Source organism: Emiliania huxleyi, assembly GCF_000372725.1.
Source record: "Emiliania huxleyi CCMP1516 unplaced genomic scaffold EMIHUscaffold_80, whole genome shotgun sequence".
NCBI lineage: Eukaryota > Haptophyta > Isochrysidales > Noelaerhabdaceae > Emiliania > Emiliania huxleyi.
The window spans coordinates 101,035-113,434 of NW_005196020.1; the positions used below are offsets into that span (position 1 = coordinate 101,035).

The 12,400-nt window shown below is 66.9% G+C and overlaps 2 protein-coding genes across 2 annotated transcripts in view; one reads left to right on the top strand and one right to left on the bottom strand.

Moving 5' to 3' along the window:
* Positions 1 to 4,304, bottom strand: part of EMIHUDRAFT_106601 (Hypothetical protein) — a gene marked incomplete at both ends in the record, with an annotated part of 5,489 nt that extends 1,185 nt beyond the window's left edge. The window contains 8 exons of the mRNA XM_005759273.1: positions 286 to 561; positions 940 to 1,658; positions 1,857 to 2,357; positions 2,621 to 2,696; positions 3,285 to 3,494; positions 3,561 to 3,809; positions 4,011 to 4,103; positions 4,191 to 4,304. Coding sequence (XP_005759330.1) covers positions 286 to 561; positions 940 to 1,658; positions 1,857 to 2,357; positions 2,621 to 2,696; positions 3,285 to 3,494; positions 3,561 to 3,809; positions 4,011 to 4,103; positions 4,191 to 4,304 — 2,238 coding nt within the window. The remainder of the gene's footprint in view (positions 1 to 285; positions 562 to 939; positions 1,659 to 1,856; positions 2,358 to 2,620; positions 2,697 to 3,284; positions 3,495 to 3,560; positions 3,810 to 4,010; positions 4,104 to 4,190) is intronic.
* A 3,087-nt stretch (positions 4,305 to 7,391) lies between these two features.
* EMIHUDRAFT_218600 (hypothetical protein) lies at positions 7,392 to 12,105 on the top strand (the record flags this gene model as incomplete). The annotated part of the gene is made up of 13 exons (XM_005759274.1): positions 7,392 to 7,464; positions 7,708 to 7,808; positions 7,924 to 8,331; positions 8,409 to 8,729; positions 8,882 to 8,959; positions 9,045 to 9,128; positions 9,204 to 9,410; positions 9,490 to 9,804; positions 9,870 to 9,995; positions 10,072 to 11,111; positions 11,238 to 11,280; positions 11,666 to 11,743; positions 11,851 to 12,105. Coding segments are annotated over 13 exons (3,129 nt in total), but the record flags the coding sequence as incomplete, so codon positions are not given.
* Between the last annotated feature and the right edge of the window lie 295 nt (positions 12,106 to 12,400).

Sequence of the window (12,400 nt, forward strand, 5' to 3'; positions counted from 1 at the left end):
AGGGGCGGCGGTGAGGGCGGCGGCGACGGGGGCTGCGGCGGCGGGGGCGGGGCGGCTGGTGGCGAGCACCTCGGCGGGGCACAGGGTCGAGCGGCTCGTGCTCGACTCGCGCACCGGCAGGTACGCGCGGTTCAGGTGCGGCTCCAGCCTGCGGGACACGTCGTGGACATGTCGTGGACGTGTCCTGGACATGTCGTACCCGCGGGTCGGGTGCGGCTCCAGCCTGCGCAGCTCCTCGGCGAGCCGGAAGTCGCCGCCGTCCGCGGCTCGCAGCCCCTTCTTCACCATCTCCTCGCGCGCGCGCGCCGAGCCCGCGTCGTAGACCCGCTTGAGGCCGAGCGAGTCGCCAAGGAGCAGCGGCGGCAGAAGGTGCATCCCGGGCACCGAAAAGACCGAGTGCGGCGACTCGGCGGGCGTGGGCGCGTCGCGGTGTGCCTCGTCCGGCAGCGCGGGCGCGAGGAGTGTCGCGTACGTCGGCCGGGCCCGCAGCTGCAGGTAGGCGAGGGAGATGTCGCAGTAGGCGCATAGCTCCGTCAGCATCGCGTACGGAAGCATCGCAACCTTCGAGGCCGGGCGGGCATGGGGGCGGTGCCGGCGGCGGTGAAGGTGGGTGCGGCTCTGGTGGCGGGGGCGACGGCGGCGAGGGTGGCCAGGGGGATGAAGAGGTGGAAGCGGCGGTGGCGGCGGTGGCGGTGAGGGCGGCGAGGGCGGCGGTGGCGGCGAGGGTGGTGGTGGGTGGGGCGGTGGCAAGCCTTGGGCGGCGAGGGTGGTTGTGGGCGGTGGTTGTGGGTGGGGCGTGTGGCAAGCCTTGAGGAAGCGCGGCTCGCTGCCGAGCGCCTCGCGGGCGAGGAGCATCACCTGCTCCCCGAGATGAGCCGAGATCACCCCGAGATTGTCCGGGACGAGGGCCGAGCTTGCCGTGTGCCCGCGGCGCATCACCTGCGCCAGCAGCTGCGTGTGCACGTGCAGCTGGATCTGCAGCCGCCGCACCTGCTCGTCCGAGAAGCGGAGGCCCGGCTCGGCCGCCTCGCCGGCCGCGCCGCCGGCCGCGCCGCCCCCCCCAGCCACATCCGCCCCTCCGGCCGCCCCCGCCGCCGCCGCTGAGGGAGGCCGCCGCCCCCGCGCCCGCGCCGAGGAGCGGGTCGCCCCCGTGTCGCCGAGCAGCTGCTGCACTTCTTCATCCGACACCTCGCCCAGCTCGTCCTCCCACTCATCGACCGCCCCGTCGTCGCCGCGGTACAGGTAGTCGCGATCCTCGTCCTCCTCCTCCTCGTCCGCCTCGTCGCCCTGCTCGCGCATCTGCACCAGGAAGCGGCTCCACTCGCCGCCCTCCTCGCCCGCCTCGCCCGCCTCGCGACCTGGCCGCCGCTTGGCCACGTGCTGCTCGCCCTCGCGCTCGCCGTCGCTGTCCGAAGCCAGCATCGCCTCCAAGTCCTCTAGCTGCTGCGCTTCCAGCGAGACGTGCGCGCGGGTGCGCTTGGCAATGCCGTCGGAGGGTCGGCCGTCGGAAGGGTGCGGCGCGTCGTCGCGGGAGCGGCGGGACGGTGTCGCAGACCGGCTCGCCGCAGACCGGCTCGCCGCAGACCGGCTCGCCGCAGACCGGCTCGCCGCGTCGCGCAGCGCCGCGGGCGGACGCCGCAACGGGGTCGCGCCGCCGCCTGGGCGCGGCGACGCGGCGGCGCTGCGCGTGCGTCGGCCACCGCTGCCTGCGCGCCCGGCGCGCGCGGCCGCCGACGAGGGTGGCGCGGGTGAGCTGCCCGACCGCGCGCTCGGTGAGCCGAGCCGAGAGCGGGTCCTCCGCGCAGGCGTCGACTCCCGCGAAGGCGACGGCGCAGCGCGCTGGCGCGGAGACGCACCGGCGGCGGCGGCAGTGCCTGCTGTCGTCGCGGCAGGAGGCTCGGCGTCGTCGGCGTCGTCGGCGTCGTCGTCCGCCACCGCATACGGGTCTTTTGCAGGGTCGTAGTCGACGTCCTCCTCCTCCTCCTCTTCCTCCCCTCCCTCTGCGATGTCGGTGGCAAGATGGATGTCCATCATGCCAGTGCCCTCGCCGGCCTCACTCTCGCCGCTCTCACTCTCATCGCCCTCCTCCTCCTCCTCCTCCTCCTCGTCGTCAGTGTCGCCGGCGTCGTCGTCGGCCTCGTCAGCGTCCTCCTCGCCCTCACCCTCCCCAAAGCCGGCGCCTGCCTCGTCCTCGTCGTCCGCATCCTCGCCTTCGCTCTCGTCCTCCTCCTCCTCCTCCTCCTCCTCCTCCTCCTCCTCCTCCTCCTCCTCCTCCTCCTCCTCCTCCTCCTCCTCCTCCTCGCTCGCCTCCTCTTCCTCGTTTGGAGAGTAGTCTTTGTCCTCCTCGTCCGCTTCACCTGGAGCCATTTGGGCGGGCCCACAAAAAAAGAATTTTAGAACAAAACTCCCTCGCACGACACTGGGCACAGGTCGTGCAAAAAAAGAATTTAGCCACAGGCCATGTCCGCCTCTGGCATTCAGGATGTGGGAGACTCGTGCCGCCGCCCCTGCCACCCCTGTGTCAGTGTGCCTGTGGTAGGAGAGACTGCCAGCGACAAGCTGGAGGCAGGTCGCTAGACTGAGATGAGACCGCCAGTGGATGTGGGAGTCCACCGCGCACCGCGCTGCGAGCCTGTCGTGTCCCTTGTCAGGAGCAGGAGAGCCCCACCTGTCCCCCTGATCGTTCTTCCAAAATCCTGCTCGTGCAGGTGGGGACCCTGTCCTCGTCCCATCCCTCGTTTGGCGTGTCTGTTTTCTTTCTTTCTTTCTTTGGCATTCAGGAATGATATGACTGGGTGGCAAATTTTATCCGTGGGCGTCAGAAGACTCGTCCTTGCGCGAGGAGAGCTCGATAGAAATTGCGGGTTCCCCGCCCCTGACGTCTCCTTGTCGTGGGTGGGCTGGCGCAGGCGGGAAGGCGGGCCCGCCTTGGCCCTTGCCGCCCCGCCGCTGGCTGGAACCGCCGCGAGGACAGCGAGTGGGGTGAACCTCGTTGTGAATGCAACGTGCCCGCATCGTATGCGGCGTGCGATCTACAGTCGTCGAGCGCCAGCGAGCGCGGCGCCGTCTTGCGGTGTCGGGGATTCCGGAACTGTCTTGTGTCGGGGATTCTGAGCGAGACCTCGATGTGCAGATTGTAAGCACCTTTGTTGTGGCCTTTGAAAGGAGGTGATTTGGAGTACTACAGTACAGGTATTTGCAGTAGACACCCTCTAATGTGAATGTGTATGTGTGTGATGTGTGTGTAGTGTGAATTAGGTGCGCTGCCGCTTGGCGGCAGCCACCTCCGCATACGCGGCCTCGAGCTTGCGGCTCAGCTCGCTCTCCCGCCACGACTGAGGCTGGGGGGGGAGCACCATCGTGATCTCCATCTCCATGATCTCGTCCAGCGTCGTTGGCTCCGTCTCGGTGGCGCCGTCGTCGTGCGTGACCCGCTTGTAGAACTTGACCTCCTTATTGAAGCCGGGGACCACCTTCACCACCTCAGCGAGCCGCTGCAAGCAGAGGGTGGGAGGTCATGATATCTCATTGTGGGTGGCGGGAAGGCAGTGGCTGGTGACGCGGCTGCTGGCAAGCGCGCGCGCCTTGGCGAGGTACTTGGGAGTGGTGATGAAGTGCTTGCGGTGGTAGTGGACGTTGGTCCAGCCCTCGGTGCCCTCGTAGTACGGGTTGGCGTACTTGGTGTCGCGCCCAGTCGTCCTGCCCTGGAAGATGATAGCCTTCATCTTGGCGCGGTCGAACGGCGTCATCTTTGGATGAATCTCTTTGTGCGAGTCGAGGACCTTGAAGAGCTTCGTGTTGAGCTCGTCCTAGCGATATGGGGAGTCAGGATAACCCCCGCGCGCGAGGGCGCTGGGCGAGAGGGGTTTCGAACCCGTGTGGTCTTGATCATGCCGGGTTCGACGGAGACCGCCGTTGCTCGGATCCACGATGCACTCGACCGTGTGCTGATGGAACGGTGCGGTGTCAGGGCGGTGGGTGGGGTGTGCGGCCGGGAGCGGGGAGAGCACCTCGTCTTCGACGCTGTCGCCGAAGACCGGGTCCTTGTCCACCTTCTTGGCCGGCGTTGGGGCCTCGCTTGCCGGCGTGACACAGTCGTCGCCCTGTGGGGTGCGGGCCGATGTGCTTGGGCGATTCGGGCGCGTAGGGCGGGCGCGGGGGGGGGGACGCTCGTGGAGGGGGGTGGGCACCCAGTCCGTCTCCGCAGCCTTGCCCTTGGGGGTCTCCGGCATAGCGAAGATGCGCAGGTGCGCAGGTCCGAGCTGCACTGAGGTGGCAACTCGTCGGAGCTTCCGGGGTGACATCTAGGGGTCAGTGGTCGTTTCCGCAGGCGAAAGGACAAGACGTGCTTTTAAAAAGAATTGAGTGATAGGCCATGTCCGCCTTTGGCATTCAGGAATGATATGACTGGGTGGCAAATTTTATCCGTGGGCGTCAGAAGACTCGTCCTTGCGCGAGGAGAGCTCGATAGACTCGAGGGGCCAGGATATGCAGCGAGGAGGGCGGAGCTGCGCCGAAAGGCGCAAGAAGCAGCGAGAACAAGGGACCGGCTGGCATGAAGGTTGCAGCGAGAATCGGCGAGAGACTGCGAAGAGAGATAGGAAGAGGCGGACGCCCAAGGGCGGGCGACGGCTAGCGCACCACACCCCTCTCCTTCAAATCCCTGTGTGGTGGCGGCGTGCCGTTCTCCCATCCCTCCCTTGGGTTGTCCGTTTTCTTTCTTCCAGTGTGCTGTGAGAGAGGCTTGTATTTTATTTTAAGAATTCTTTCAGGTTCCGCTTCTTTCCGCACGGGCTGACGCCGGCTGCGGAGCTGCTTCCCCTGGCCCAGTTCTCGTCCACCCACGAGTGCCTGCACCAAGCGCAGCGGCGGCACACCTCTGGCGTGCACCACTCTAACTGGCTCGACCTTGCCAAGGAGCTTACCAACGAGGCGCTTCGCAGTGGCGGCCGCAAGGCGCCCTCCAAAGGCAACAAGGTCGGAAGACGCAATAACCACAAATGCTGGCGAGAGGCGATCCGTTTTGTCGCCGTCAGCCAACCAGGGGCCGGCGCCTTCCTCAACGCCATCCCCATGCGTGATGATATGAAGATGGAGTCCTGGGCGATGCGCGTCACCGTTCAGCGCCGCCGGGGGGGGTCATAACAAACACGGTACAGGATCGAGGTGCACGCTGGCACGCTGCCAGAGCAGTGTCGTCCCCCCTCTCCCCGACGGCGATGGCGGTGTGACCGATCGAGCTACAAGAGGAGCTTGTTCAGCAGGATGACGAGGTTTGCCACGAAAAAACCCCTGACTGGAAAAGGGGGCTCTTGCCGCGATGCGACGTCGTCGGGGAGGGCGTCGTCGCGGGCGCCAACGTCGTCATCCGAGCCCCTACGGCTGTCCAAGGGCACGTCTGGGTGACCAGGGGCGGGGGCCGAGCCGTGAATGCTCGGCCGGGGCGAGATTCTGGGTCCATGGGACCGCTGCCGGACCCATCCGAGAGCCTTTCCGGACACGTTCGCTCGACGGCCTAGTTGGGGGCCGATGTTCGACGACCAAAGCTCCGGACGCCGCGGCCAAAGGTCCGCCCACGGCCCCAGGACTCGTGGTGGGTGTGGGGTGTGCCTCACGAGGCGGAGAGGCCGCGTGAACTCCCGTAGAAGCTCGCGAAGAGTGCGGATTTGGAGCGCCGCGCCGGACCTCCGCCGGGGCCCGCCGGGGCGCCGTATGGGCCTCGGGGTGCCCGAGAAGCTTAGAGGTGCGGTTGTTTTTGCTTGTGTCTATCGGTTCATGCCATAGACCGGCCCTGGGAAGCCTTTGACCGCGCGCGGAGGGGGTGTTACGGGGCCGTGATGATTTTGGTACTTTTTAGTGGGATCTGGGAACGAGCGCGTGCGATCAAACTTTGCCAACAAGGTCTCGGCGGAGCCGCAATGCGCGGGCCGTGAGTGCGTGAGGACAGCAAAATGTGTTTCCTCAAATATTTTGGCCCGTCAGACTGACCAAGACACATTTTAGACTGACCACCGCTGCCGGCACACGCAGCTGTGAGCGTTGCGCGCGCGTGTCCTCGAGTGTGTCTGTTCAGAGACGGCACAGCTGAGAGACCGCTGCCCTGATCCACAGGCCGAGCCGGGGACGGCGGAGGCGGCCATTGGGCACCGTCGTGCGCCGCAGCTGCCCCAGTCACGTCGGCCCGGCGCCTCGAGGGAGCGCCGCCTAGAGGAGCGCCGCCGGCCACGCGCCTCGAGCGACGGCGTCGTCCCGACTCGTCGCCGCGACGACGAGAGAGGAGCGCTGCCTGGCGCGCAGGCAGCGAGCGCGCTCGAGGTGACCGAGCTGATCCGCGTGTGGCCGTCGCTACGCGACGCCGCATCTCGCACGGATGATGCCAGAAGCTCGCACGACGGCGCGGGAGCGCGCGGCTGGCGGGAGTGCGTGCGATAGGGTGCCAGAAGGCAGGCCGAGCATCGCCAGCGCGGCTCGAGGCCGTTGCCCGGGCCCCGCGGCGGGTCGAGGAGGCGCTCGCGGAGGCGACAGGAGCGCGCGGCACAGCTCCCAAACGACATCGATCTCGGACCTGAGGAGAGGAGGAGGCGAGCGTCGGTGCACCCTGAGGGCGCCTGCAAAGCGGCAGGTCCGAGATCGATGTCGTTTGGGAGCTGTGAGGTGTCGGAGAGCTCTGGATAGGGTCGATTCCGCATGGTACGGGACCCCTCGATCGTCTCTCGCCCTCCCTAACTGGTGTGTTTATTGGGGGGGGGGGGGGGGGTCATAACAAACACGGTACAGGATCCAGGTGCACCCTGGACGCTGCCAAAACAGTGTCGTCCCCCCTCTCCCCGACGGCGATGGCGGTGTGACCGATCGAGCTACAAGAGGAGCTTGTTCAGCAGGATGACGAGGTTTGCCACGAAAAAACCCCTGACTGGAAAAGGGGGCTAACTGGGCGGCCAAATTCACACCTCGCGGGACTACTTAGGTTTTCGTAAACGTAGTCGTGGGTAACCCCCGCTACGTCGCACGAGTGCAACCGGGTAGGGGGGAGCAGGCTAAAATCTCTCTCTCTCTAAGATCTCCCCTCGATCGTGCTACGGAATACTTTTGTTGGATAGGGGTGGGATTCTCCTTCGCCCTTCGGGCTCGGGCTGTGGCGTTACGCGCCATTCACCGCACAACTGTGAACGGTGACTCGAAGATCTTTCGGCTAAAATTCTTCCGCTCTCTCTGCGTGAACGCTCTACGCGGAGAGAGCGAGTCGTGAGGCAAAGCCAGCACTTTCCTCGTCCGCTCGCGCTTGCCGCGCCGCATTGCGCCCGACTATGCAGCCGCGAGCTGCACACCTAGACCCCCGCGACGCCTATTGCTCACGGAACCCGCCGCCCCCTCACCACCCCTACCACGCGATGCGCCCTCGCTCGCGGCGCGAGCGGCTGTACCCCCCTCGGCCTCGCACCGCCTGCCTACTCCCGCTCGCAGGTACAGCCGCTGCCATGGAGGAGGCCGCGAGACGCGTCCGCTGCTGCCCATTCCACACCCTTGTCCCGCGCGAACCCGTCCGACCGCCCTCCCTCTCTTACGCGGGTACTCGCACCGCCTCACATCTCTGCTACATCTAGAGAGTGCCAAGACTCTGTGTCCGCAGCCGCGAGGGCCACTCGAGCGCTGGCCTGCACCTCCCATCGGGGACACCACCCTCAACCGCTTCTTGACTCTCTGCAGGAATTCATTCGATCAACATGCTCAAAGTCGAGCTCGTGCCGGCCGCCGGTGACAAGCTCGTGCTCAAGCTCTCTCCTCCGCCGCCGCTTGCTGACAAGCAGGTGTGCGTTAATTTGCAGTGGCTGAGGGAGGGGGTATGCACACGCGCACCGCTGCAACGCACGCAACGCTGCGCCTTCGCTGCAAGACGACCCTCTCGCGTTCTGTGGCTGACAGGCGTCTCTGGCGGACAACACGGCCGTCGTCGACTCTGACGGAGGTAACGCCGTCGGCATCCCCTCCGAGCCCGTCTCGCTCAAGGATGGCATCGACACCGGCACCGGCGGCACCTGCACCGCCAACACCGGCACTGGCAACGTCCCGTCCGAGGGCGAGCCCGCCGGCTCGCTCGCCGGCGTCCACTTTGCGGGCGTTTCGCTCGACGCCGTGCCCGAGGCGTTCACCGTCGACGATCCGGCCGGCGCCAAGGCCGTCGGCATCCCGCCCGAGAGCGAGCCCAGCCCGCTCAAGGACGGCATTGACGCGGGCGGCGGCAACGTCGCGGGCGAGTCTTCGCCGATGAAGTCCTTCGCGAAGGTCGGAGTCATCTCCGAGTCGGTGTCGCCTTCGCTCCTCGGAGCGAAGGTGCGCGTGCGCTCGCCAGGATCGTATCATCCCTCTCCCGTCTCTGAAAGCCTGTGCGTACTTTCCCTCGCCCACAGGCGTGCGGCGTCAAGGACACCCCCGTGGCAAAGTCTGGCACGGAGGACGTCCTCAAGATGAAGGACCCGGCCGCGGAAAAGGCGCCCGACGCGGGCGCGGTCGACTCGGACAAGGCCAAGGCCATGTTCGCCGCCCACGAGCAGGGGCCGCCCGCCGTTTTCTGGTCCAAGTTTACGCGCCCGACCGGCCCACCGACGGCCCCCACCGGCGCCGTCAAGGGCGCCCTCAAGAAGGACATCCCTGCGGCAACGTCTGGCGCGGAGGCCTGCGTTGACGAGACCGGCGCCATCAAGAACCCGGCGCTCAAGCCGGCCACCGAGGTCGCCACGGCCCTCAAGGCCGGCGGCGCGCCGCTGCCGTCGATCAAGGAATTTCCGGAGGAGAAGAAGCCCGCCGCCACGGCGGCGAGCGCCTGGTGCGCGCCGGCGTCTGCCGACCCACTCTGTGACCCCATCCCGCGTTCGACGCGTAGGGCGACGCCGACTGGAAGGAGTTTCCAGAGGAGACGGCCGCCCCGGCGGTGAGCACCTCCCAGCAGAAGGACACGCGGGTATTGCGGGGACACGCGAGTCCAACAGGCGGGCACTTACATTGATCCTGTGACCTCTCGTCTGCCGCACGGCACGCGCGCGCAGGTCATCGACGGGTGGAAGACCCCCTCCCCGCTCCGCAAGATCGAGCGCAAGGAGTCTCCGCTAGCGGAGAAGCTCGCCCCGGCGGTGAGCGCCTCGCACGCTGCGGTTGTACGCGCAGAGCCTCAACTATTGACGCACCCACCGCTTGCGCGTGCGCAGGGCATCCCCGACAGGGCCACCCCGTCGAACCCGCGCCGCAAGAAGGGGCGCAAGGGCGCGTCCGCCCCGATCGTCCGCACCAAGAGCATCGCCCCGGTCGGCGGCAACAACAGGTTCGGGGCCCTGCTCAAAATGGACGGCAACGAGGGCATCCTCGGTGGCACCGGCAAGGTGACCGGCGGCTCCACGCCGCCGACCGCAGACTCGGTGCGCGCCGCCTGCATTTATGCGGCCTCCTCCCTCGCTCGCCGCTCTCACACGGCCAGTCTCGCGCCCTCTTGTTCAGGGCGCGACGGTCGACGTCGAGACGACCACGAATACCACGCCCGAGGGCTCTGCCGCCGGCCGGTTCCCGTGGTCAAAGTCCTACAACTTGCTCCGCCTCTTTGGCATCCTTGCGCTGATCTGCCTCGGAGCCGCGTTTGCGCACTTCTCGTACTCTGCCACCTCGCTCCTCTCCTCGCAGCGGTCCGAGTCCCCGACTTCCCTTCCCGCAGTCACAACGCCGTTCACGCTCAACGGATTCTGCGAGGTTGGCGGCAACGACACCAGCTCGTTTGCAACCATCGTATCGTCGGAAAGCGCGCCCGCCAACCACCCGGTGCGCGCTCGCTCGCGCGTGCTAGTATCCGCAAGCTCGCGACTAACAGCCCGCGCGCTGTTCAGGGCGAACGCGACGAGGGGCGCTCGTGGGAAGCACTGATGGACGAGATCGGCGAGGCGGTGGGCGAGCCGTTGCACCTAATTGGCGAGCCGCCGGCGTCCGTCAAGGACCTTTACGAGAAGCAGCCGGTGAGCGCCCCTCTGGCTGTTTCTATGTGCGAGCTTTGTAATCCGGTTCCGGATTGTGCCTGTTGTTGGCGTGTAGGCCGAGGCCGACTTGGAGACCGTCCCGGCCTCGCGCAACACCATGGAGCGCAAGGGCGAGCCCGAGATCGACTCTATCGGTCCCGTCTACAGCAGCAGATCGGGGATCATCGTTCGCGAAACCGTCCTGCCCGTGAACGGCATGTCGCCCGAGATGCGGTCCGCCGACGCTGGGAACACGCCCGAGAAGCTGGTTGAGACTGGCCTCGGCGCGCCCGTCTCTAGCATCGGCGAGTGGCGGGTGAACAGATTGGCGACCGCTTCTCCAGCCACAACCAAGGATCTCTTCCTCCAGCTTGGCCGGGCCATCGACCCTCTTCTCGCGGAGCCGGCATGGCCTGCAGAGGTCCGTGCCGCTCAGATCTCCGATTCGAACTCGGTCCAGTCCGATATCTCCTCCGTCTCACGTGTGTGCGCCGACCGGCAGCCACGCTGCGCCGCCCCCGTTGCGTGGCATGCGGAGCCTCACCACGCACTCACCGACGAGCGCTCCAAGACCGACAAGCCGCCCGCGAACCCGCCGGTCGACATTAACTCCATCGACCTGCCCTCCCCGTTCCACTTTCCCTTCATGAGCGGACCCTCCTCTTCCGCGCCTGTCCGCACCCAGCAGCGCTGTCAGTTTTGGGCCGCCTTGTTCTTGCTGCTCGGAGCGTGCGGCGGCGTGCTGCTCTCGGTGCGGAGGAGCAGCTCGGGGCGCCTCGTGCGGTGCCGGACGGGGGCGAGGCGTGGCGCGTGGCTGCTGATTCTCGCCGCGCTACTCCCGCTGGCATGTGCACCATCAGTCTACACGTCTGGCTCAATCGACTTCCAGGTCACTGTGGGTGGCGGCAGCTACCCGGCCGAGGTGTCGTGGGACCTGACGTGCAGCGGCGCGTTGATCGGCAGTGGAGGGGCCTCCTACACCGGCACCCTGTCCGCGCCGCCCGGCGAGTGCACGCTCGACATGAACGACTCGTACGGCGACGGCTGGAACGGCAACTTGTGGAAGGGTGCGGGCTATACGTTCACGCTCGGCTCCGGATCCTACGGCAGCGAGACGTTCATCCTCGCCCCTTTCCCTCCGTCCTCTCCGCCGCCGCCGTCGCTGCCGCCTCTGCCGCCGTCCATGCCGCCTCCGCCCTCTACGCCGCCGGTCTTCCCCGGCTTCGATGTCGCCGCGTCGAGCGAGGCTAAGCTCCGCTCCCTGATCGCGGAGGCTAGCGACGACGTCGCAATCTACCTGCCGCCCAGTGCAGACTTCAAGCTGAGCAGCCAGATCAACTGCGTCTCCAGCATCAAGGTGACCGTCGCGAGCAGCGGCGAGGGCGCGACGCTCGACGGCCAGGAACAGACCGGGCTCTTTCTCCTCCAGGGCGGCTGCAGCCTCACCCTGCGGGGGCTGACCCTCGTCAATGGGAGGACGAGCTACGGAGGCGTTGTGAACGCTTACGGCGCAGGCGACGTCGAGATCATCGACTCGACGGTCAGAGACTGCTCGGCTGGCTCGGTGCGCCGCGTAGAGCTAGCCGCACTCCAGCAGCGCCGCACGGCAGCGAGGCGAGAGATCGAGAGGGCCACGGCTGCCTCACCCCGCTCTCTCCTCGCAACCGCAGAACGGCGGCGTCGTCTACGCGTCTAACAGCGGTGCGGTCTCGATAATCGGCTCGGATGTGTCGGACTGCTCTGCTGATGTGCGCCGCGTAGAGCTAGCCGCCACCCCTGCAGCGCCGCACGGCAGCGGGGCGAGAGACAGAGAGGACCACGGCTGCCTCACCCCGCTCTCTCCTCGCAACCGCAGGGGAACGGCGGCGTCGTCTACGCGTTTGGCAGCGAGTCCCTCTCCATCGCGGGTATCGACTTCATCGACAACAGAGCGGACGGGTCAGGCTCGGTGCTGTACCTTTCAAACACGCCCTCCTCGATCAGCGACGCCTCCTTCACCGGCAACACCGCTGGCGACGACAAGACGATACAGACCGACTCGCCGATAGACTGGGACTGCCGCTTGGGCAGCTGGATGCAGACCGAGGGTGCCTTTAAGGGCGACTTCAGCGTCCCCGAGTGCAACCTTTGCTCCGCTGGCTACTATGGGAACAGGAGCGGCCTCACCAACTCCTCCTGCGATGGTGCGTGTAAGCGAGGCCACTTTTGTCCCAAGGGCACAGCGGAACCGCTCCCGTGTGCTCCGGGCTTCTACATGCCCGTGATTGGCGCAGCCAGTGCCGAGTCGTGCCTCCCTTGCTCTCCGGGGACGAGCCAGTCCACAGCCGGCACGGACCGTCCCTGCGACGAGTGTCCTCCCGGCACGTTCGCCGATCAGCTCAACGCCACCGGCTGCACCGACTGCC